Source organism: Sceloporus occidentalis, unplaced genomic scaffold (genome assembly GCF_023333645.1).
Source record: "Sceloporus occidentalis isolate IW3139 unplaced genomic scaffold, rSceOcc1.0.p SCAF_6, whole genome shotgun sequence".
Taxonomy (NCBI): domain Eukaryota; kingdom Metazoa; phylum Chordata; class Lepidosauria; order Squamata; family Phrynosomatidae; genus Sceloporus; species Sceloporus occidentalis.
In genome coordinates this window covers 80934820-80960435 of record NW_028316986.1, presented here as the reverse complement: position 1 = coordinate 80960435, position 25616 = coordinate 80934820, and the positions used below count along the sequence as shown (strand labels likewise).

At 39.8% G+C, this 25616-nt stretch overlaps 1 protein-coding gene across 1 annotated transcript in view; it reads left to right on the top strand.

Moving 5' to 3' along the window:
• Nucleotides 1–25616, top strand: part of ESR1 (estrogen receptor 1) — a 266364-nt gene that overhangs the window by 185482 nt on the left and 55266 nt on the right. The window contains exon 6 of the mRNA XM_089530178.1: nt 8283–8615. Coding sequence (XP_089386304.1) covers nt 8283–8615 — 333 coding nt within the window. The remainder of the gene's footprint in view (nt 1–8282; nt 8616–25616) is intronic.

Here is a 25616-nt window from a genome sequence, read left to right as displayed (position 1 = left end):
AATTCTGTTATTTTATGAAGCTATGCCCTACAATGATTAAAGGTAGATGTTTGTAGATGAATACATAGCTTCTAATGGTGAACAGAATCAGTCATTGAGGTAACTGAAAAGACATTTTCTTTGAGTCCTTCTAAATGTTAGGCTGAGGAACCGAAACCTGTAATTGAAGATGTCATTTTTTGAAAAAATGCAGTTAATATAAAAGGTGCATCTGGTCACTTCTTTGCTCATTCTTGCCCTACTATGGCTTCAAAGATGTTATTTTCTTCAAAATGATACTTTCTCTTTTAGCATCATCAGTTATGTAAGAAATATATTTCAGAAGTGCCTTTCAAATTCAGATGCACAGTCTTCAGAAACATTAAAAAAAATTATTTAGCAACATCAGTAGGTATGACACTTGACAGAGTGTAAGAGGAGAGGTTTGTGCTCCAATTTCACCATTCAATTTTATATTGTTTTAAAGTTTTTACTCAGTGTGGTTTGTAATGAGCAAATGAACCATGGAGTATTATCCTCACAGCAGGAAGACCCTAGCATTAAGCAGCTGAGTCAGGCAGCAGGGGTTAAGTGTCATGACAGCCAATTGTTACATATTAATATATTATTATATTGTTTTTACTTAGAGGTGGGAGAGATGCTTTTGGGTTATTTGGCCTCATGTGCCAAAATAACTTGGCTGATATTATACTCCTTAACTTGAGGGGCAAAAAGTCCACCCCTTTGTGCCGCCTTCCAGGTTGCTTCGAAGTGTGGCGTTTAACAGTGAAAACACTGATTTTTCCCCCATAAGATTTACAAATAAAGTAGAGTGAAACACCACATGCCAATCTGCACCTTGTCATGAGTGAGGACTGTTATGAACCATGGAGACATAAATGATTGTCACAAAAATTATATGGATTCCCCCCCCCCCCCCCGCCGCCCAAGTGCATTTCACCCTTTTTCTTGATGGAGGTGCTATAGAAATAAGACAAATCTATTGTGTGAGATTATCTGCATTTCTGAATAATTTAGTTTTGTTTTTATTAGATTTGGAATTTTAGTAATTTCTTTTAGTTTCAACTATCACAGACTGTGATTCTGACATAGACTTTGCTTAACATTAAGTTCTCAAAGTGACTCAATGAACTAGTGGATTAGTAGATTTGCCTATCCCCCATTTAGGAATCTGTGTCATGTCTGTTGTCTGTTGTTCATGTTCCATTCTCTGTCTCAACAATCCATGAAAAATTTGATAAGCAGAACAAAATTAGAGTCATTCCTTTCTCAGAGAGAAGTGTTCTTACTCCCTTTCAGTTCAAGATAATTAATGATGATCTCCCCTTGTTTCTTCTCCTTCTATGGGAACTAAGTGAATAACTAGTAACAAAAAACCTTACACATATAAATCTCTTATGAGAAGTGATGCATCTACTGATTTAAACATCATCTTCTCTCTAGGTCAGAACATTTCCAGCTGCTGATCTAAGTCACAGAGAATGCACAAATTAATGTAAAATTTCCCAAGTTTGGGTGCCCACAGTTCCAAAATAAAATCTGTCTTAAGGCATTTCTATCAATGTATACATATATGTAACTTTTTCTTTAGAAGAGCGTGCTGGGAAGGTGTGGGGAGAGATGAGCCAAAGAGATTTGTGCCATTAGGGAATAGTCAGTATGTTTTTGTGGAGACTGGTAATATGATGGTGACACTCAATATTTATTATGTATTTCAAATATTTATACACTGACCCTTGTTTAAAAAACTTCTATGTCTGTCTACAAAATCAATTAAACAGCAATTGAATGAAAAGTCAAATATAGAAATGTGCAATAAAAATAAAAAAAATCTTGTTAAGCTACATATTACAGTCAACAAATGCTTGGTCCCTCAGGTGTTTAACATGTGTAGGAACATAATCAAGTTTGGTTCCTAATGTACTTGGGAGAGTGGATTCCAAAGGCATGGTGCCACAACAAAAAGGTCCTACACCTGGTTGCCACCAGATCAACCTGTGCAGGTGATGAACAATCAGGAGAGCTTAATTTGAAGAATTAAATTAATAGATAGGTTGATATGGGAGGAGTTGCTCTGTCAGGTATTTTCATCTCAATTTATTAAAGACCTTTTCTTTTGTAATACCATGGAGCCATGCCAAGTGACAGATTGCCAGCCAGTACAGTTATATCAGCAAATGAATAACATGTTCTTCAAATGCTCCTTGGCTCATCAACCTAACTGCCAAGATCTGCACGAGGTGTAGTTTCTGGATCATTCCAATGGGAAGACTAATCAGAGTATGGTAAAGTTACTCTTTTAGACTATAGATTTTAGATTGTACCTCGCAGAATGGCTCGGTTGCCTGGGAGGTTCTGTGCTTGTAATCCAAAAAGAGAATTTTCAAGGTTTGAGATTCATACAGAATGTTTTAGAATAATTCTGTATTGAAGTTACCAATGAAAGATTGATCTTGCCAGACTGTCTCTATCCAGAAATGGCAAGCCCTATTGCTGAATTCCTCTGGGTCTCCAGTAAAAAGATGGTTTTAAAGAGCATTCCAGAATTAAAAGCCTGACTCTTTCAGAGAAATGCAATTCCATAACAGGGAATCTGACTAATTCCTAGAGGGGACATCATTCACCCATAAAACTTTCTTCTTGTCAGGATTCATCCTTAGTCTATTGGTCATCATCTAGCTATCAGTGTTTTTGGATAATGAACCAGCACATATAAAGCCACAATTGAAACAGATGTTATGAAGAAGTAGAACTGAGTATCAGTATATTGCTGACACTGCAATCCAGCATTCTTAATGACTATTCACAGTAGTTTTATACAGTATAGGTATTTCACAGAATTGGAAGCAGGATAGTATTTTGTAGCACTGCATATGGCAGGCAATGAGAGGCTTTACAGCAGCTCCCTGAAACCGACTCTATAATTAAGTATAGAATCACTGCATAGGTATAGAATTCTGTGCCCTGGTCCCACAAGCCAAGAGGATAATTAGGGATGCTAGGCATCACTCTCTCAGTCAATGTAATGCTGACCATATACTATATCCACTTGATCCATTCTGCCCGTTTTCCTGAAACCAGCAACAAAGAGCAAGGATTGATAAACCATGTGGTTAGCCAAGCTGGTACCTTATCTACATCCTCGGGTTCAAAAAGCCTGAAATCCATCTCACAAATCAGATGGCACATTGGATGTCTTGACTGGATCTGCGATAATAGTATCATTGAAATTGTTGGGGAGGTGTACCTTTCATGTGTGTTGCTATCTGGGGAACATGTTAACAAGCTCTGAACACTACAGAATAGTTTATCTAGCTTGCTTCTTGAAGATCCACAGGAGACAACAAAGGCAACTGTTTTTGCTGCCTTCACCTCACACAATAGGCATGATACAGTGGCAGATGCATGCCATCTGTCAGTGATTCCTATCTTTACCTTGAATTACCAAAGAACACATACAACAAAATGTAGGGTTTCTAAGAAGACCGCTTATGTAACCTTGGTTAAAATATTTGCTTTAAATTGAACCAGTCTTTCAGTCTATGAAGCTGGTGAAATCCTTTTAGAAAAGCAGCCGGAGACGAGACGAATAATGATCATATTTACTTAATTGTTTCCTTTAGAATCAAGGCTGATTAAGTAAGTGAACATTCAAATATGATCTAATGGTTTTCAGTTTCTTAAAAAAAATCCTTGTAACCTATTTACATAGGAAAGCAAAAATAACTAGCTTCTCTTTGACAGTATTAGAACTATTACTTCAAAAAGAAGGTACTAAAAAGTCTGTAATATTCCCTGATTATTAGTGTCAGGAGATCTTGTACTTGTCTCTAAACTTGTTTTGAACCATGTCAACTGATTGCTTTTGGTTATTCGGTGACTTATAAGCATGATAAATAAATAAATTGTAAAATGTACTGTCAATAAAGAATACAGTATTTTGGTTGGATGCAGAGGTTCTCTCCCATGAACCTGAGGGAGGCTAGGAGTCACATGCAGTGACCAAAAAAACCTCACTTTCTAAAAGAAAACTATTTGTATTGAATTTTGAGGCACCACACATGTGATTCATATTCTATAGAACAGACATGGCAAATCTCTAAAATGTTAGATTTTAGCTGTTTTGAGCTTTAAAGGAAGATAGGATAGAAATTCTTAAAACTGTGAATAAGTTGGACATTCACATCTGTATTTAATGTTCAAATGATCCCAAGGCTTTTCAGACTAAAGTCATTAAATTAGTAATTGCTACAGTACAGGATGGGGTGAATTTACAAGGCACAAAAGTATGTGAAAATCCTTCTCGTTTGTTCATACGTTTGCTACAGTACAGGATGTGGTAAGTTTACAAGGTACATAACTATGTGAAAATCCTTCTCCTTCGTTCATACGTTTACTCCTGCTGTTTTCATGGATGAACTGAATATCACATTAATGATATTGTAAACTCTGTGACTGAAGTGTCCCCAGTATTTTACTAGTTTGGTTATGAAGTTTTGCCAAAACAGGGTTATTTTTTCTAATGATAGGAAACTTTTGTGGTAGGAAAAACTGCAGTAAATTTATGAGTAATGGGGACAGCAGCTTTTTTTTTCAAGCACATTGTCTTTAAAATTCATTTTGAAAGTTAAAATAAGTCTGATGGTAAGAATACATGTATAGACCCTCTTTATGTGGAAAGATTTATCAAAAATGTTGAGACGCTGACAATTTGAATAAGTTCATCTTTTAGAATTCACCTTTCTTTTGTTATTTAAAATAAACATTCATTTATCAATACATAGATAATACTCATCATAATCAATAGTTCTTTCCAGCCTTATTGGATGTAATATATTTTCAAGGGAGGCATAACTGGAGGCAGCATGACAAACCTCTGGCCTTATTGTTAAATGTAAGCTTGAACCAAGTCAAGATTTATTGTCTTATGAAGCAGTTAAACAGGGCAGTTTGTACTGAATTGAATCTAGGCCTAAACAGAGGTATACACCCACACCTTTCTTTTATGTGGCAATTGTTTCCCATGAGTGTAGCCTGAATGTTAAACTTGTTATCAAATGTTGGCTCTTTCGCTGATTTTCTTTTTAGTCACACCGAAGTACTAAGACTAAAGGTGGGAAAACTCATTATTGACATATATTGGCATAATAGGATTCTGTTGGTGGTTTAGATTTTAGACCTCTCTTCGCTGAGAGTCTCAACTTCTTTTAACACATTAGTCTACAAACTTCAGATATTTAGGCATTTGCTTCCATGCTTTTATGTGACACCCAGAACTGACTAGCACATATGGGAGCCATCTGCCTTCAATATGTTTTACTGCTTTCTTTTTTTAAAAAAATGTTTGGTTAGGGAACTTTTTCTACAAATCAGTTTTACCAACTATTTTGGGATCCACCATGTTAGATGTAACATAGCAGTCATCTTCTACCATTGACTGAAAAAAGACCAGGACACATTTAGAAAAAATAGGTTGCAGGTCTGTCCATACTTAACAGGGACTAACAAAATAGAATGTAATTCTGAATAAATATGTGAAGAATTGAGCTCTTAATGTTATAGAAAATTGCTTGTCACACCTAATTCTCCAACAGAATGGTTTCTTCACAGCTCTATTTAACTGGGACAGATATTCCAGGTTCAAAACCAATATTGTTTTATGGTAGCTTATCACATTAGTCCATTAAAACAGATGTGTCTTTGTATAATAGCATTCTCTGTTTGGCCTACCACATGATATCATTGGGTTCTGTTGTTGTTGCAGTGGAGATCAATTAAAAAGAAATTCTTTTTACTTTAAGAAAATCCATTACTGACCTCCTTTCCTGCTTATGTCACACTGTGATTCAGGTACAAAACTTCAGTGCTCTTTTAAAGGAAGACTCCACTTATGTGAAGGGTTAAGGAACTGCAGTGCTGACAAAAACCAGTTGGTCAAAAAGTAGAGCCTCCATTGGCCACTCTGAGAACTCTTCAGTGTGTTTGGGGTGTGCACACATGGTGCATGCAGGTGCACATGCACACACAAAAATGCCTTTCTAACCTCCAACCAGAGGGCACAGTATGCTATGCCATGGCACAGAGTCTGAGACAGCAGTGGACAAGAAGCAGAAGGGAAGCTGGGGATTGGAATCAGGACCTAGGCTGCTGTAGTTGGGCTGTCCTCTCCTACCACAGGGACCCCAATGGCCTGCTTTCTCTGTCATGGTCTCCAGAACCAGTCAGGGAAGTAAGACAAAGGAAGGATCCCACTCCATCCTCCTCCCCAACCATTACTTTGCCTTAGGTAGGCATTTTGTGTGTGTGCCCCCCAGTCCCCACCTCTTTCACAAGGAAGTGCAAGAGGGCATTAGCGTTTTACCACAAACAGATGCTACAATAAAAAAATCGATAAAAATGAAACCTGCCAATGGCATACATTCTACAGGATAATAACAAAATACATATAAAACAATAGATAATAATACAAGATAGCATTATATAAAATAAGCAAGCAACCAATTAAAAACATCAAATATCCCATATCAAGCTAATATCAAATAAAAGTTAGATAACAATCACACAATGCCTGAGAATGCTTCCCTGAATGTTTCACAGACACAGCAGCAATAAAACAGAGACAATGACTTGCAATAAGTATTTTCAAAAATGCTATTCTCCAACTTTAATTGTGGTTTAAAAACCTTGTGTGATAATGTCTATAGTGTGTTCCAGCAGAAAGACATTCAGTCATATATCTAGGCTGGTTAGAAATCAAATCTCCTGGAGCAATTTGCTGAATAGTCACTGAGGCGGTGTACAGACCACCCCTTTCCCTGATGGATCGGGGCCTGAGCTGCCACAGCGGCAGCCCCAGAGGCCCCAATCTGCCGCTTTTTCTGGTGTCGGGGAAGTGGCAAACGGCCGCTTCCCCGCAGCCTGGAAAGGAGTGTCCTTGGGGCTTCATGCCCCAAGGACACCCCAACAGTGGTGGGGAGAGAGAGAAAGGGGCCACTTGGCCCCTTCTCTCTGTATTGCTGGCACGTCCGTTTAAAGGCCGTGCCAGCGATACACGCGGCAGAAGGAGCTCCAAAATGGAGCTCCTTCTAGCAGCGCTGAAAGGGCGCTACAAGCGCCCTTCAATGGTGCCAAGATGTAACAGCCGCGCCACGCCATTTGGACGTGATGCAGCTGTTATGTCAAAATGGCAGCACCCGCGCAAACTCCGTACGTACTAGGGTTGAGGGCATCTAAAAGAGACGCCCCCAGGCAGCCTTAGTACGTACAGAGTATGTACAAAATGGCCCATCTGGACAGGGCCTGAGTTGAGTTGGGAATGCCATGCCTGAAGTTGCGGGGGGGGGGGGGGGCTTCAGGGAGCCTCTAGCAACAGGGTATTATTTTATTGTTTGGTTTTATTTTTGATATTGCCTTTAAGTTACAAGTGGAGATTGTCCATCAGTGTCTCTTAAAGGGAGAAATGATTGCTCATAACGAACCTTTAAACTGTGCTAGTCTGTCAGATGAAAGCATGACCTTTTTGAGTTCTTGGTGTTCTTTACTACAATGCACTGGCAAATACTTTTTTAAATATCCTTTGATACCTGCTGAGAATTATGCCTGAAGCATTGTTACCTTCACAGAAAGTCTTGTTACTCAGCCAAATTTATGTTTGTTTCCAGATCCAAGGATACGTTTTTGTGTCAAATACTGCAAAGTAGTGATTCGTTAAAAAGGAGGTTCAATTGCTGCAATACATTTATCTGTAAAAATCATTTTAGTATTCTGTAGGTAGGAAAGGCTTTTGACAGAACAAACCAGAAATAGGTCTATGTGAATCAGATTTTATTAATAATTAGTTGCTACTGAACTGACATTCCATTCAGACATAACAGGAACAAAATGTATTCAGGCCTTGTTGAAGATGTTTTGTTCCTGTAAGGCACCGAATGAACCAAGACATGATTCTCACCATCCCTTGCAGCACTGCAATGAATGCAGTGTTGCAGTTTATCCTTGGCACTTGAGCCAATGCCATTTCTTTTATATGTGATCTCTGTAACATGCTGTGATCCAGATGCTGATTATTCTGTTTGTAGCATACTATAATCAAGATGCTGATTATTCTGTAAGCTGGAGACAATGCTGTGGAGTGGGTGCAGTTTCATATCTGATATCTATTGCCTCAGAGCAGTGAGCTGAATTAAATAAGTATTGCATTATTTCCCATTCTTACTTTTCCAGGGGAATTGCATTAGAAGATGATTCAAAAATGTGTTAATCATGTTCTTATCTCCTTCCAGGAATTCGGAAAGACCGCAGAGGGGGCCGTATGCTGAAACACAAACGTCAAAGAGAGGAAAATGACAGCAGGAATGCAGGAGCTTTAACTGAGGCAAGGAGCACTGCTCTTTGGCCGAGTCCCCTGATGATCAAACATAGCAAAAAGAACAGTCCAGCCTTGTCTCTGACTGCAGATCAGATGGTCAGTGCTTTACTAGAGGCAGAGCCACCTGTTGTCTACTCAGAATATGATCCTAGCAGGCCTTTCAATGAAGCTTCTGTGATGACACTGCTAACCAACCTTGCTGACAGAGAACTGGTGCACATGATCAACTGGGCAAAAAGAGTTCCAGGTAAGAATAGTAGTAGAGCCTTTCTGATGAGCTGTCCATATTGATTGATTGATTGATTGAAATATTTATACCCTGCCTGATATCAAAGATATCAGGCTGGTTTACAAAAAGCATTAAAAAATTGCACAGTGTAAATCAATAAAATAAATAAGCTACATATACCCAAGCCTCTGAGGGGAGGGCATTGTCAATTGGGGTGCCAATGTTGAGAAGGTCTTCTTCCATGTCCTAGCACAGTGTATTGATCTCACTAGTGGGACATGGAGGGAGGCCCCCTAGCAGGTATTAACCCTCAGGCAGGCACATATGGGGAGATGCATTTCCACAAGTATCAAGTCATTTAGAGTTTTAAATGATATCACAAGCACCTTGAACTCAGAGTGGAAATTTATTGGCAGCCAGTGCAAATCTTTTAAGACTGTCATTAAATACTCTTCATGTGGCACTCCAGTCAGCAGCTGAGCTACTGAATTTTACATTACCTACAGTTTCCAAGTCTTCAAGGACAGCACCACATAGAGCACATTTCAGTAGTCTAACCATGAGGTTATCAGTTCATGGACTACTGTGGCTAAGTTATCTGTCCAGAAACAGCCATAGCCGATGCACTAGTCAAACCTGGTGCCAAGCACTCGATGCCACAGAGTCCCCAGTGACAAGGAGGGATCTATGTACCTGTTCCTTCAGCAGGAGTGCAACTCCATCCAGGAAAGGCTGTTAATCCAATTACTGGACCCAAGAACCATCAGTCCAAACAGCCTCCATCTTATCAGAATTCATTTTCATGTTTTTCCCCGTCTCAATAAGCCCATTACAAGTTCCAGGCATGTTCAGCAACTGCATAGTTGACTCCGATAACAAGGAGCAATAGAACCAAGTGTCATCAGCATATAGATGGCACCACAGTCTAAACCTTCTTATGACCTTCCCCATGGCTTCATATAGAAGTTGAACAGCATGGAGGATAAGATGGAGTCTGGTGGCATCCCACAGCTTAATAGACATGGGACTGAACAGAAATCCCCCAATGCTACTCTCTGGAATTAGCCCCCTAAATAGGAATTGAATCACTGAAGAACAGTGCTTTCTACTCCCATCCCACAGAGCTGATCCAGTAAGATACTATGCTGAATGGTATCAAAAGCCACTGAGAGATCTAGGAAGATGAATAGGGTAGCACCCCCCCCCCCGTCTTTTTCCCAGAATAGGTTATTGATTAGAACAACTAATGCCTTTTCTGTGCTGTAACCTTGCCTGAAACCACACCTGATTGTGCACCTCAAGGCTTAGTGCTGATAAGGCAGTCAGCCAAATGTGAGTGGAATTCACATGGAGGAAATTATTATTTATACTCTCCTGCCTTCTGCCCACACAATTGCATTATTACATGTACTGACAGAAACTTGTTTTTCTGGTATTTCTGTGTGCAAAGGGATCTTGTAGCACCTTTGAGATTAACTGAAGGAAAGAATCTGCATAAAAACATGAGCTTTCGTAGATTTGAGGCTACATCCCCAGATGTAGGGTTGCCATAAGTCAGGACCTCCAAACTGGGACAAATGTAGGACAACATTTTCAAATGTAGGACACAGTTTTAATAAATGGAGGACACACAAAAAAATTGATGATTTTTAAAAAATGTTAATATAAATGCATGTTTCTTAGGCATGATCAAAATGGAGGACATTTTGAAATTTGACAGAAGTGAAGGGGGAGGGCAGAAGAGGACATGTTCTGGAAAAGGAGAAGGATGCCTGGTCACCTTGTCTCTGGTCCAAAATACACTGCAGAAATAAAACATAGCTGGACTGAAATGCCCAGTGTTCCTCACCAAAGCTGCATCCAGACTGGGGAAAGAATCCAGTTCGAGAGTGGCTTAACTGTCCTGGGTTAGTGCTGAGGAATGCTGGGAATTGTAGTACACTGTGGCCCCAGAGCTATCTCTGACAGGGAGTCCCATAACCCTCCAAATGTAGTTGAACTGCAGTGCCCAGAATGCCTCACCAGGTGCATCCACACTGAGGAAATGGTCCAGTTTGAGACTGCTCAGTGCTGGGGAATCCTGGGAATTGTAGTCTATTGTGGCCTCAGAGCCATCTCTGACAGAGAAGTCTCAATGTCTCCCAAACACTAGCATTCCCAGGATTTCCTACCATTGAGTTAAAGCAGTCTCAAAGTGGGTTATTACTCCTGCAGTGTGTGAGAGAGATAGAAAGGCTAGGGACTGGATTCATTCATTAACTCACAAAAGGAGGATATCTGTGTCCAAAACACACTGCTTTGACTGCCAGGTCTCAGTGCTATGGAATCCTTGGAACTGTAGTTTCTTGTGGCACCAGAGCTCTCTGACAGAGAAGGCCAAATGCCTCACAGACACCAGAGTTCCAGAGCACTGAGCCCTGTCAGTCAATGTTAGAAAAAATACAGAGGGGCAAAATAAATATTGAAAATGGCCATGCACCTTCTCCTCCTCTTCCTCCTCCTCATCATCATCCTCGCCTCGGTGCCAAAGAAAACGGCCCTCTCCCCCCTGCTGCCTTAGGGACCAAACAGAGGAGGAGCTCCTCTTCCTGAGTCTGGCAACCTCCTGTTGCCAACAAGCCTCGAAGATAATTCCCCAAACGTTTGGCCAAAACTCACAAAATCTCCCCCCATATCTCACCAAATATTCAGTCAAAATCCCTGAAAAGTCCCTGTAATGTTAATATGGCAATAAAACGTAGCCCTAATTGAATAAAAATAATTGAAACTTCTTTCAGCTCTCAAAATTACCATTAAAACCAACCACCAAAATCACACCAAAGGCTCTGAAAAGTAGCCATTTTGGTGTGAAAGTCACCAGATTGGCAACAACTCCCGGCGGCTGGGAGTCAAGGAGGAAACCATGCAGGGACGCCCCCTAGTGGTGAAAAACCGGGAATGTCCCGCTGGTAGGAGGGTTATGGCAACCCTACCCAGATGCATAGAAGTAGGCTCAAGTCTGCGAAAGCTCATGCTATCAACTTCTTTCTTTCAGCTAGTCTCAAAGGTGCTGCAAGATTCCTTTGCATACTGATTTTTCAGACTAGCAATGCTATGTCTTTAAATTCTAACACCATTTTATTACTATGGAGAGTGTAAGCAGGAAAGGCAAAGTGAATAGTGATTGAGTCTCCATTATCCAAAATATTTGGGGCCTGAATTGTTTTGGAATTTGGATTTTTTTCTTGGATTTTGGAATATTTACATAAACATAATGAGTTATCTTGAAGATGGGACCCAAGTCTAAAAATGAAATTCATTTGTTTTGTATTCATCTAATACACATAGCCCAAAGTTAATTCTATACATAATATTTTAATAATTTTGTGCATAAAACAAAGGCGGGATACAAACCGCCAAATAGTACGTCATCAATACGTACTAGGGTTAGGAAGTGGTGGTGCTTCCGCACCCCCCTAACCCTAATACGTATTGAATACGTACAAGATGGCGGCACCCTGTTCATACGGGCGCAGCCATGTTGACATATCGGACGCTGAGCGTCCATACGCGTCGCGTCCTTTGTGACGTAGCGAGTGCGCCCCTGGCGCCTCGCTACATTGCAAACGCGACTCCAAAAGAAGCTCCATTTTGGAGCTTCTTTTTTGCTCTGCGCGGGAGCCGCGCGGTTTGGCTGCTGCAGCTCCCGCGCGGAGCAAATTGCGCCGGCGGGGGAGCGCCGCAAAGCGGCGGTTTGTATCCGGCCAAAGTTTCTATAAACTGAACCATCATAAAACAAAGGTGTCACTATCTCAGCCACCCATGTGGACAATTTTAAATTTTGGAGTATTTTAGTTTTCACAATTCTGGATAAGGGATACTCAACCAGTAATAAATACCATGCTCTATTTGACCTCCATACAGCTGACTAACCAGAAGGTCCCAAATAAAATGGAGAAGATAACGGGTGATATTCCAGATATTTGTGGGCATCAATTTCCACTAGCCAGTCTGGTCTGTGATGTGGCATGATTTGAGCTGAAGTTCAGCAACATATGGAAGGCCCAACTTCCCAAATAGGCATAGAATGGAATGAGTGACAGAGATAACATAAAACTGTTGTTACTATCTGCTGTCAAGTTGTTTTCAACTTATTGCAACTCTATGAATAAGAAACCTCTAAAAGCCCCTGCCATCAAGTCTCAAACACTCAGGGATATGGCTTCTTGATTGAGTTTATCCATCTATGCAGTTTTCCTCTTTTCCTACTCTTTCACTTTTCCAAGTGTTATTGTCTTTTCCAGTGAGTCATGCTGTCTCATGATGTATCCAAAGAATGACAGCTTCGGTTTAGTGATCTTGGCTTCTAGGAAGAGTTTAGGTCTGATTTGCTCTAGGAACCGTTCATTTGTCTTTTTGGCAGGCTGTGGTATCCACAGAACTCTCCTCCAACATAATATTTCAATTGTGAGACTGTGAAGACCGCCCATAAGGGGCACAAAAAGTGGCTCCTTTTTGCACCCTGGAAAGGGTGCACTAGCCGTGGCACCATGGCTTTAAGGTGCTCCTTTGGCACTGCGTTGTGTGGATGCAGTGGCATAGGAGTGCTGTGATGCTGCATCCCGTGTGGAGCAGCGCACAGCTTCACTATATCCTGGGGGCACAGTCAGGGCATGTGTCATGTGGATGCCATGCCCCAGCTCTGTCCCCAGGCTGGCTTTATGGTCAGTGTGCACAGCCCCTGTGCTGATTTTTGTTTTGCTAGCTTTCTAGACAGTACAACTTTCACACACAAACATGGAATCTGGAAATGCTGTGGCATGAATGATTCTGATTTTGTTATCTATTGATACTAAAGATACCTGTCTTTACACTTGGGGATCTTATCTAGTTTTTTCAAAGCTGCCTTTGCAAGTGCTAGTGTTCTGCTTTTTTGACTGCAGTCTCCATTTTTATTAATGTCTGGGCTTAGGTATATAAAATCTTTAACTATTTTGATGTCTTCATTATCCATTTTAAAGTTATATAAATATCAGTAGACATTATTTTTGTTTTCTTAATGTTTACCTATAACCCCATTTTAACACTTTCCTACATCAAATGCAAAATAGCATACTGCTTTGTTTTTTAAATTTTCAGGTCAAGCATAAATAGGCAATGTGCCTAAATATATGAAGATCTTTTAGCTTTGTTCATATCCATATGATTGTTCCTACAGGTTTCATAGGCCAATTTAATATTGCATGCTTATTACATGGAAAGCATGCACTAGAAATAATTTATTGCTGGCTGGGACAGAAATGCAGACTACCAACTGGTTGAAACTGAAATTCCCCTTTTAGTTTTTTTTAAAAGGTGAAAATTACTGTACAGGAATGCACTCATTCAAGATGCAATCAAATCTTGAAATATTTAAAAAGGCAAAAAGCTGACCGTTTTCCCCCCCCAGGAAGTGTGCCTCCCAGAAATTGTACTACATAGGTTAAGATGCACAGAGTTGGACAAATAATAAGGAATAAAAACATCCAGTGCAAGAGGTGAATGAGTATTAATACTATACTGCTTTCATTTTGAATAGATATTCATAGTAGTGTATTAGTAATAATTAAAAAGGGCTGTATCCAAATGTTCTTTGCTTATAGAATAGTGGTTAAGATGCCAGTTCTGATGATCGGAAGATCGGAAGGTTGGCAGTACAAGGCATGAGTGCTGCATGATGGGGTGAGCTCCCATCACTAGTACCAGCTTCTGCCAACCTAACAATTCGAAAGCATGCAAATGCAAGTAGATAAATAGGTACCACTTAAGTGGGTAGGTAACAGCGTTCAGTGCAGTCATGCTGGCCACATGACCACCAGAGCAGTCCTTGGACAATGCTGGCTTTTCGGTTGGTTACGACTAGACATTCATGCCAAGGGACTACCTTTAGCTTTATCCATGCAGCACAGGTGGGTAGGGGTTATATTTGCTGTCCATTTCAGACACAGAGGCCAGAAAGTCAGCAAATGTGTCAGGGCACAGTAGGGTTGTGATGTGGAAGATGAGGAAGGAGGCAGGGTTTATAAGCTCTGACCACCCCATCACTCCCTCTTTGGATGCCAAAACTCAGCCCTCTCACCCAAACATTGATCCAGAGTAGGTTTCAGTTGGTCACATCTGGGCCATGTAGAATTTTTTCCCCTTTCAAAGTTCTCCCCCTTAACCTACACTGCATTTCAGGGATATATTGGTAGTGCGGTTTAAATAACAGGTCACTTGGCAGTTATTGTGGGAAGAAAGTGTAGATTTCAGTGAGTACCTGTAGATACCATTTTTTGGTGAAGGTCTCCATAATCTCACATTTTGGATATGGGATCCATATCCAGGAGTTGGCATAGGGTATACCCTCACTTTAAGCTATGGAGTGTGATGAGAGAGGGATTTCTAAGGAGGACCATCGTTGAAGACCAGCTAGTCTGTAATCCAATGCAGCTGGGTTGCTCTGGAATCTTGGTAGGATTTGCTTAGAAGGAGATCTATGGGTGACTTCTATCTTAGGGGAAAAAAAACCCTTTGTCATTCACAAGTTAAATTATTTGAACAGTTAAAACAAAGTGACCCTACTCTACCAAAGACTTGTGTCTGGTCTCATGATTTATCATAGGGCTACCAAACTTCTTTATTAGAGCAGAGACTTTCAGTAAAGGAAGATAGAGGAGATGAGATGTTCCCTGTACTGTATGCTCTGGAAAACGGGGAATTTTTAGAATAGTGTGGACTATAGTATGGGACAAGAAGAAAACAATGAAGAAACTGTGGAAAATGGCTCCCTTCTCTCACAAACTTCCACAGGAACAAAACACTGTTTGTGAACATATATAACTGGATCCAACTCAAAGAGATAGTTCACATCCCTTAAATCAATGGTAAGCTATAGAGCAGAAAGATCCTTTATGCTAGATCCATTACTCCAGAAATTCCTAAGTAATTACCTTTACAAAATACCATCCTTGACTTATTGTGGAAGGCAAGCCAACAAGCTTAATATGATGGTTAGTTAACTAGCAGTTGTGGTTAAACGTTCAGGTTACATAACTAATAGTATGGATCGTAAGGAACATAGCATTGAGAATTTTTTTATTAAAAGATGAAGTGTGTTGGCATTACACTTTAAGGGCTTGGCTAATTATTTACTTCCAGTACTGTAGCTGTATAGTTTAATGATCTGAAAATGGTACAGTGGGCATGCAGACTTTGAAGTTTCAAGATGATTCACAATACTGCAGTTATTTCATAGTTTCCTGAAGCGAAAAGATAAATACCCAGAGTTTAATTTTTGGTTTAGTGCTGCCAAACTAGCTGGTTTTCTTTTTCTTTTTGATTTGCTGAAGGTATTGTTTTCTAAACTGACTTTATAATCCTGTTTGTTACACTGGGAACACTGTGTGACCTACAATAACTATAGCTCTTTTTTCCCATTCAGGACATAAACATTCTTTTTTTTAAAGCATAGAAATTATATTAAGCCAACCCAAAGTTGTTTCCCTCTCATACTAATTTTATGCTTTTCTCATATTAGTTCATGTGGAAGTGGGAGACAATCCATATTCTTCGGTGTAATCTTCTGCACAAACAGTTTTGTACCTCAAGTTCTTTGTAGGTCCTTCAACAGTCACTGTACATATGTGTGTGTGTATGGGTGGGGGGAGGGCAGCACAATTGCAGCAAATGGGTTACATTTTGGGGTGATATTTATACCTTCAAGCTAACCCCAATTCATAGAGGTTCTGTGGGAAACCAAAAGCTTAATTGCCCCTTGGTGGAATCTGAGAAGGTGTCTAAACTGGAATGTTTGTTTTGATATTTGAGAGATGAGAGGGGTTGATTTGATCGATGATGCGTCATGGACTTTACAACACCTTGACATGATCTGGAATGGGAGGGCAGGAAAATGTTGTTTAGGAATATGCAAGAAATAAAAGGGGAATTCTGATCTTGTGTGATCTCATAGAACTCATCTTTTGGCTTTTGGTTTCTGTCAGAAATGCAGAGTGGGAGGATGGCAACACTCTTCCAGCAAACTCCTCCGTACCCATGCCTTTCCACTTGGGTGGATCTACATGCCATTCACATTACATATTCTGGTGCCATGTATGCCAAGACACCCATGTCCACTCATGCTGGCACCTACTGTTGTATCAAACTATAGCTGGATTAAAAAATACAGTGCACCTGTGCCAAGCGCAGGTTTTCCATCCACAGTTTGAGCTTCTGTGGACAGCAAGTACTGACTATCTCAATGGGCGCATGTGCTCAAGCAGTGCAAGCAGGAGAATGAGCCCATTGAGAAGAACAGGGCTTAAGGTCCTGTATTTTTTTTTACTATCTGTACCATTGTCTCAAACAACCATTGCTTTAAGCAGCCATTCTTTTAAGCAACCATACTCTGCTACCAAATAACAAACAAAGCTTTATCTATATTTGTTTAAATGGGTAACAAACAATGTATATAACAAAAGTATACAAAAGCAATATATACAAAGGATACAAAATAAACCATAGTAATAATGGCAAGCACAATAACAAATAGCAAATGATACAAACTATATATATAACACAAATATAATACAACAGAAAAGAAGGCTTAGAATAGAGTGAGTAAAAGAGGGAGAGAGAGACTCACAACTAAAGCTAGCCTTATTAAGGCTCAAAAGTAGATTAGCACTATACATATACAGCTGAAGGTCATCTGTATTCTCAGTAGCTCTCCATTAACCCTATAATGGTCATTAACCCTATAATGACTCAAGTATAGAGCTTGTTTCCAACACACAAGGGGATCCGGAACAGATAGCAAGGATGCACTGTATATTGGGGGATGTTTGGAAGTTTACAACTCTGCCCTCCACACTGCAACTCTTTATAGAACCTATTACTAATGGTTCATTCACACACTGTTGTTTTTAGCAGAACTATGTGAATAATCTCACTCAAGCATTCTGGGTTTGTTGTTTACACTATGGAACTTCATTTATGCATATCTCTGTGAATTTGGTTGTTCATACATGTCAGCAGTCGAACAAAGATGGAATTGATGATGTGAATGTTTTTGAAGCATATTCAAGGCATGCAGAGTATTATTCCATTTAATCGTGGATTTATTCACATCAGCTATTCACACAGCTGAGAATCCAAATCTTTTTTTTAAAAAAACTTGGAACAGAATCCGATGTAAATTATCCTTGGTTAAGTGGGGGGTTTGGCAGGCCCCCCTCCCTTCAAAATGCATGTGAACAACAAAGATTTAACCCAGATTCTACTAGGATTATTTTCACCATTTGAATAACCCTTAAGCTACACAAAAGGCTGCAGATATCAGAGGAAGGGCAGTAAGTCCCATTGTGCTGATGTGTTAGGCCCTGCTAACAAAATGCTGATGAGACTAACTACTTTGCTGCTGTTATTAACTGCCCTTGAGTTGAACTTGACTCGTGGTGACCCTGTGGATAAGATCTCTCCAAGACTCCCTGTCCTCCACAGTTCCTACAGGCTCAGGCCTGTGGCCTCTCTCACTGAGTCCAACCATCTGGTATTTGGTCTCCGTCTCCTTATACTGCCCTTTACCTTTCTTAGTATTATTGTCTTTTCTAATGATGCCTGCCTTCTCATGTTGCCAAAATATGATAGTTTCAGGTGAGTCATTATGTTTGGACTTGATCTGTTCTAAAAACTATTTGTTGTCTTCTTGGCCATCCATGGTATCCTCAGCACTTTCCTCCAGCACCACATCTCAAAGTAATTGTGTCTGTTGGATTTCTTCACTGCCCAGCTCTCATATCCATGCATAGTGATGGGGAATACAATGGCTTAAACAATCCTCACTTTAGTGTTCAGAGTTAACACTATATAGTTCAAATGTAGCAGTATTCCTATTTCTTTGAGAGCATTCCATAGCTTTTCATGGTCTATACAGTCAAAGGCTTTACTATAGTTAATTAACACATGCAGAATTACTACTAACTTGTATATCATTATAATCATTTTATCAAGAATTCATTTGCAACTCTCAGAAGATACTTATTATTATTATTAACCTTTATTTATGAAGCGCTGTAAATTTACACAGCGCTGTACATACAATCTTTTAGTTAGACGATTCCCTGCCCTCGGGCTTACAGTCTAAAAAGACATGATACAGAAGGAGGAGGGAGTGGTGGAGGGAAAGGGTAAGAGGTCCAGCAGTTCCTCTCTACCTCCAAGGCCTGGACCAAGGCAGATGGACTGGAGGGAGGGGGAGGCTTCATAATGGATGGTTAATTCAGCTGCAATTCATAGAGAAAGCATTTTGCTTGGACGTCTCACAATATCCAGAGCAAAACTAGTGATTCTTCCCTTGAGCAAAGTCAGATGTCAGAAGTGGACTGCATTTCATAGGCATCGCTGCATTTCAAAGGGCAGGAGGAGGGAAATACTGTCCATTGGAAAAGTTTATTTCATCTTATCTGGCTAGCCGATGCCATGGCAAAGTACAATTTATAATCACCTTTCTTGTTTTAGGCTTCATCTGTGAAGAAATAATGCAGTTTGTTATGAAGAAATAACATAGTTTTATGTCACTTTAACTACCATGGCTCAATGCTATGAAATTATGGGATTTGTAGTTTTGTGAGATATTTAGCCTTCTCTGTCAGAGAGCTCTTGTGCAACAACAAACTACATATCCCAGAATTCCATGGTTGTGAGCCGTAGCAATTGAAGCCATGTGAAACTGCATTATTTCTGCAATGCACATGCAGCACCACTTCTCTGTTTACACTTAAACAGAACATAATAGTAATGAATTATTATTTATATTATTATTATTACATTATAATAATAGTTAATAATAGTTAACAATTTATAAGAATTTAATAGAATTCAAATGTTACCATGTATCCTGCTAAAATATTGTTATTGAACTATTATAATTTATGAAGTTTTAAAAAATTAAGTTCTCCTGCTAAATTTGTACTATGCCTTTCCCCATATATTAACCGTTATCTATTAAATAAGTGGCGGCCTCAACAAACCGGCAATAAAGGCCTGCATTTGGGGTGGAGTGGGGGTGTGGCATCTGAATGACACCCCCCCCCCAACTCTGCCCCCATGCTGGTGTGATGCTCTGCACCCTACCGCACAGCAGGAAGCATCACAGCACTCCTCTGGTGCTGTATCCAGATGATGCTGTGCCAAAGGAGTGCCAAAAAGCCACAGCGCTGGCAGCTATGTTTCCCTTTCCATGGCACAAAAGCAGCTGCTTTTTGCAGCTCCTTTTTGCATGACAGAAAGGCGAGGTTGGGGCCACGGCGTGCAGTTTCTGTGGCCTCGATCTGGAAAAGACAAAGGGGGCTGCAGGCTGCCCTTTAGAGGTGGTCTGCTCAGCACCTCAATCTCTACAGATAACCATATTTATTTGTATGGCTACAGACTGTTGTATACAAGAACCATCTCTGATGCTGAGGAACAGAGCAGAGGCATAAGGCATTAGGAAACATCAGAATAAAAGTGTGCATTTTATTCCTTCTTCCCAAATCACATTGGGATGATAGAATAGTAAGGGCCAGTCCCACAGATCCAAAAAAGATGTAATCTGGTTGTCAATTCAATTCTTAGCTGGTGGGAGAAGAAGGCAACATCGACTTTAGATTTTCAGATTTTTCTGGAACTTTGTACTTTTTCTTCAGCTCTCACAAGGTGGATACACTATACAGTTTGAGGCATGTAGGCATCCTTAATAAGTAGTACTACTTAAATATCTATTTTTTGATAAATTATTTCATGTGGGTTGCCATATGTTGTTGGTCTACAGTTCCAAGCCTTCCTCACTATTGTCTATGCTAGCTAGGACTGCTGGGAGTTGCTTGATTCCTACTGATGACTTTTTCTGCATGGGTCAGAATACTCTGGGAGAAGTACCTGCAAGGTACTGCAAAGTCTGCCTATTACCTGGCATTCCAGAGCTATGGTGGGTGACTGTTCACATGCACGCCCTGATGTGCGACCTGCTGCCGCCACTGTGGATCACTCTCTCTAAGGAGAAAGATGAGGCACCCAGCATTGATCGCATGACTGGACACTTTATTCTGACCAGAGATAAAGCGGTAGTGGCAGGTGGCACAGTGGGACATGTTGTAAACAGGTGCTCACCATCGCTCCATAAGCCTCCAAAATAACTGGGCAAAAGGTAAATCTTTTAAATTTGGCATACATTGGGTTCAGTGCTGAATTGGCTGGACATTGTCTGGACAGGTCACACCAGAACTAGGGGTTGGGTCCTGCATTATCAGGATACTTGCCATGAGGACAGGGGAAGGACATGGTATTGACCCATGTGAACATGACCTCAGAGGACTACCATTCAAAAGACCCTCCTCTCCTCTTATCTTATTAGCTATTAGCTTCTATATTGCTCTAGAATGCTTACTTTCCAAGAGTAAATTAGGATCTCTAAAAATCAGAACAAAAGACCTGACAAATCAACACGTTTTGCTGATAGCACAGTTAGTTACTCAAAGTTTAATGCCAACATGACATGATATAGGTGCTCCCTCTCCTTTCAATACATACTTCTTTCTTAATCTTCTCTTCTCCTTTTAAAAAACTCTAAATGTATATCAGTGGCCTGTTACAGACTGCCAAAATAAAGCTGCTTCGGGTCTCTTTAGAGGTATGCTATTTAAATGATGCATGCATCCCAAGAATCCGGAAGCTGCACCAAAAGCTGCACTCCGGTGCTTAGGAATTGAGTGTGGCTTTGGTGCGACCTCTGGACTTTTAGGACCCATGCATCATTTAAATAGCATACCTCCAAAGAGACCCGAAGCAGCTTTATTTTGGCAGTCTGTAACAGGCCTATATATCTATGGGGCAAAACAGACCAGCTAGAAACACTGACATTGGGGTGGAGTGGGGTGTGTGGTGACTGCATGCCACACGCCCTGACTTCGCCCCGATGCCAGCATCATGCCATGTGCCTGACCACATGGCAGGGGCATCATGGTGCTCCTTTGATGCAGTGATTATAAATGCTGCACCAAAGAAATGTCAAAAGGCTGCCACTGTGACGGCAAGGGCAGCTTTTTACTGGCTCTAAAAGGAGCAGCATTTTACCTTTCTTTTTAGACCTGGCAAAGTGCCGTCTCGGGGAGCAGTGTGCAGTTGCCACAGCCCCAATCTGGCACTGAAAGGGCAGTGGTAAGCCGCTCCTTTGGGGCCATCTGTTGAGCCCCGATATCTACATATATAGAGAAAGAGATTACTTTTTCCATGTCTTTTCAGTACTGCTGCCTTTTCTCTTTACCTCTGAATTGATTGCCTTGTGTCTTGAATTCTCTTAGATCTTTTCTTTTCCCTTGAGGTGCATTTATGTACTGCCTTGAGGTACATTTAGTGGATTGCTTACCTGTGCCAGATGAATGGTTTTACTGACTTAAAAAAAAATCTTAAGACACTTCTCATACATATTTATATCACAAGGGGAAATGGGGATTTCATTTCCCCATCCATCCATTTTCATATAAACAGTTTATTCTCGCATTGCATTTTTTTCATCTTTCTTTTGTTTTAATTTTTCCATTGATTTGAATAGTCCTACCTTGGCTGTAATTTAAATTTGTGTTTGCCCTGCTGATCCTATGAAACTTCTACTGGTGGGCAAATCAAATTTTGGCCATTTTTTTTTTTTTTTTTTTTTTTGATGAGTGAACTGAGAAATTGGCAGTACCAAAAAAGACTTTGTGAGGGACTGCATGACCATTGCCCAACCCTGCTTTAAAGTGTGGTTTCAAAAATGGAATCTACTTCTGCCCACATCACATCATACTAGTGGTTCTGCAATTATATTAAATAAGGACCAGCCACAATTCTGGTCTGTTACTGTTATTAATTACTTTTTCTAGGCATATGATTTGATTTTTATGGTGTCAGAAATGTATCTGTCATACTTCTCATTTGCAGAGTATTACAAATACTTTGTTCTCAAAAGAAGCAACAAATAATTTTAACCATTTTCTTCTTCTGCAAGAGAATACAAGACTCACCTAAAATTTTCATGCTGTCCTTTTTGCATAGGAAACAGCACTTTCTATTTCTGTGACAACATTTACTGTGCAGAAATATTATTTTCGCTCCAGAAAATGCTGTTTCCTGTGCAAACAGGTAGAGTTTTGTGCAGAATAAGTCCTGAACTGTGAAGATTCTTGTCAGTCCAGGATTCTTCTTGCCAGGATTTTCTGACACTTGAGAAACATATTTTTCAACAATTTTTCTAAATATTTCCAAATGTTCTTTCCATTCCTGGAGCTGTGCACATGAATACATATATTCATTTTGTCTGCTCTGAGAACCACTGCAACAGAAATGTCATGCCTTAAACCAGTGATGGAGAACCTTTTACAGACCGAGTGCCCAAACTGCAACCCGGACCTCACTTATTTATTGCAAAGTGCCACGTCCCTCTGGCTTTCTAGTAAGAAACTCTGGCAAACTCTGTGCTAAGGCAATAGCATGTGTGCCCACAGAGAGGGCTCTGAGTGCCACCTCTGGCACGTGTGCCATAGGTTCGCCATCACTGCCTTAAACTCACTGGCAGAAAGGCAGGATGTAAATGTAAATAACATTACTAATCATGTGATTATTCAGTGTGATTATAACAAATAACATATAAACATATGATGTTAAAGAGTAAGGCACTGATCACTACTGCTGTGTGTAGTGATAGCAAGATACATGTCATTTTAAACAAATGGATTAGAAATAGTTTTTCAGTGATTAGTGGTAACAGCCAAAAGACATTTTAAAGTAGGAATGGAAAGAGTAATTGAAAATATTTTTCAAAATTATTTTAAAGAAGGATTTCTCAAGTGTTGGGAAACCCAGATGGACTAGAATCTTCATAATTTGGGACTATGTATATGAGCTTTTTCTTGTTATTGTCATTCTGCTTTTTTTAATTGCTGTTTGCCATTTTGTAAATGCAGTTGTTTGTGCAGGAAGCTTTTTTAGACAGAAACAAGTTATTTTCTGTGCAGAAAAATGCTGCATTTTGTTCAGGAAACTTCTTTTCTGTGCAGAAAATGTGATTTTCTGTGGGGGGAAAACACATACACATGTTTTGACACTAACTAAGCTCCACTCTATAAATAATCTTCAAAAGCTTTCTCATAGCAATGAGAAAAATGTGAAAATTATTTTCTTTCCTACAAGAATGAACTTTATAAAGATTTACTTCCCTAGTTTAAAGGATCAAAGACTGGTAACTTACATTCCTTAAGTTACAAGAATGCGTGGAAAGACAGAGAAAACTATATGCCCTTCTTATGATTTCCACAGATTTGGCTGTGTGTAATGAGAAGAATTCATCAGTTGGATGAATGATCTGGCAGTGCAGCTTTATATTTTCTTAAAGTAAGCAAATACTTAGTGGCTACTTTAATAATCCTTAGAGGCTGAAAGTAATGTGTTACAAATAACAACATTAATATGCTATTTCAGGCAGGGGGAAGGAATGAGGGCATCATAATATTCATTTTGCAAAATATTGTCTGATGCTATAATTTTGCTATGCTGTGCATGAGCAAGGTAATGAGTTACTTTTTTTTTTAATTTATAAAAAAGTACTTAAAATAATTTTCCTTTTAAAAGGTAACTTTGCAACCTTTGAAATTTCCATCACGTTTTAATATACAATTTCTCTTTCAAAGAAAATAGTAAATGGAAATACTTGGTGCTCTGGGGAAACAACATGTGTTCTGTTTTTCTTTCTCATAAAACTTCAGAGACTGCAGTATTGACTTATAAATCCAGTTAGCCTTAACTTTGCTGTTTGTTATGAGACTGATTTGTGTGATTTCCCAAAGCTCATGTTAAAGTCTGCCACTGAATGCTAATAAACTCCAGTGAGTCTGAGTTGTGTCTGGGTTAAGAGCTACGACAGTGAGAGGTAAGGCCACTCAGAGGGTGGGGAAATTGGAAAAGAATTGAATTGGAAATAGATATGGTCAGAGTCCATTAATATTGATAGGCAAATGAAAGTGGAACTGTTGATGTAGTTAACAAGATCATAGTGAGAGAAACATTTTGCCACCGAGAGAGACAATGTACCTGAGAAGTATTTATTTTTGCACAAATACAAGGAATGTACTTCTGGCTGAAATAAAAGGTGAGAGTACAAGCAGAATTACTACTTTCTGTCAACATCTTTCAGTTGTACACACTGGAGTTATAAAACACTGAGTTAATGACTAACTTGCCCAAGTAAGCTGTTTCAGCTCACATCTGTATAAATTACCTGATAAATATGCAGCCTGCTCAAGGAAGCAGATTCTTTCTACCATTTGTAGAAAGGTGGAACAAACTCCTACAACCCCTTTGATTTTCAGAGAACTATCCTTCTGCTAGAGTTGGATGGACATTTTCTTGGAAGACGTGTTTCTGACTCTTATCCCTCCAATAAAAAGGAGGATACTTTTAACGAATTTTAAAGATTTTTTAGACTATTCCCCACATGTTTTGTGGTAACAGCCACCCTTTCTCCTCCAGAGTTGCTCTGGGGCAATGTGGAACATAATAGTAGTTGTCTGTAAGGGTTTAAATCCTTGCTGATTTTGTACAGTGCACCCTTGCCTTATGCAGGAATCCATTCCAGATCCCCCCGCATAAGGCAAGTAGCACCTGTGCTTGAGCCCCATTGAAAATAATGGGGCTTGTGCATGTCACGCAGCGTGGTGTGTGTGCTGAAGGCACACACACCATTGTTATTTCTGTCACGCGGATGGAAGCTGCATAAGGGGCACCCGCATATGACACGGGTACACTGTAGTTGCACATGGCAAGAAAATATTTTAAAACTTCTCCCACTGGCAACATTCTGAGATATTTTTAACACATTTTTAAAAGTTTTTTTTCCTTAGATGTTTATGTAGAAATTTTGGAATGAGTTTTTTTGTGTATGAAAAATATTTTTTGCAAAATTTCATTTTTGCATGACAGCCATTGAGTTTTGCAGAACAGCAACAATTTATT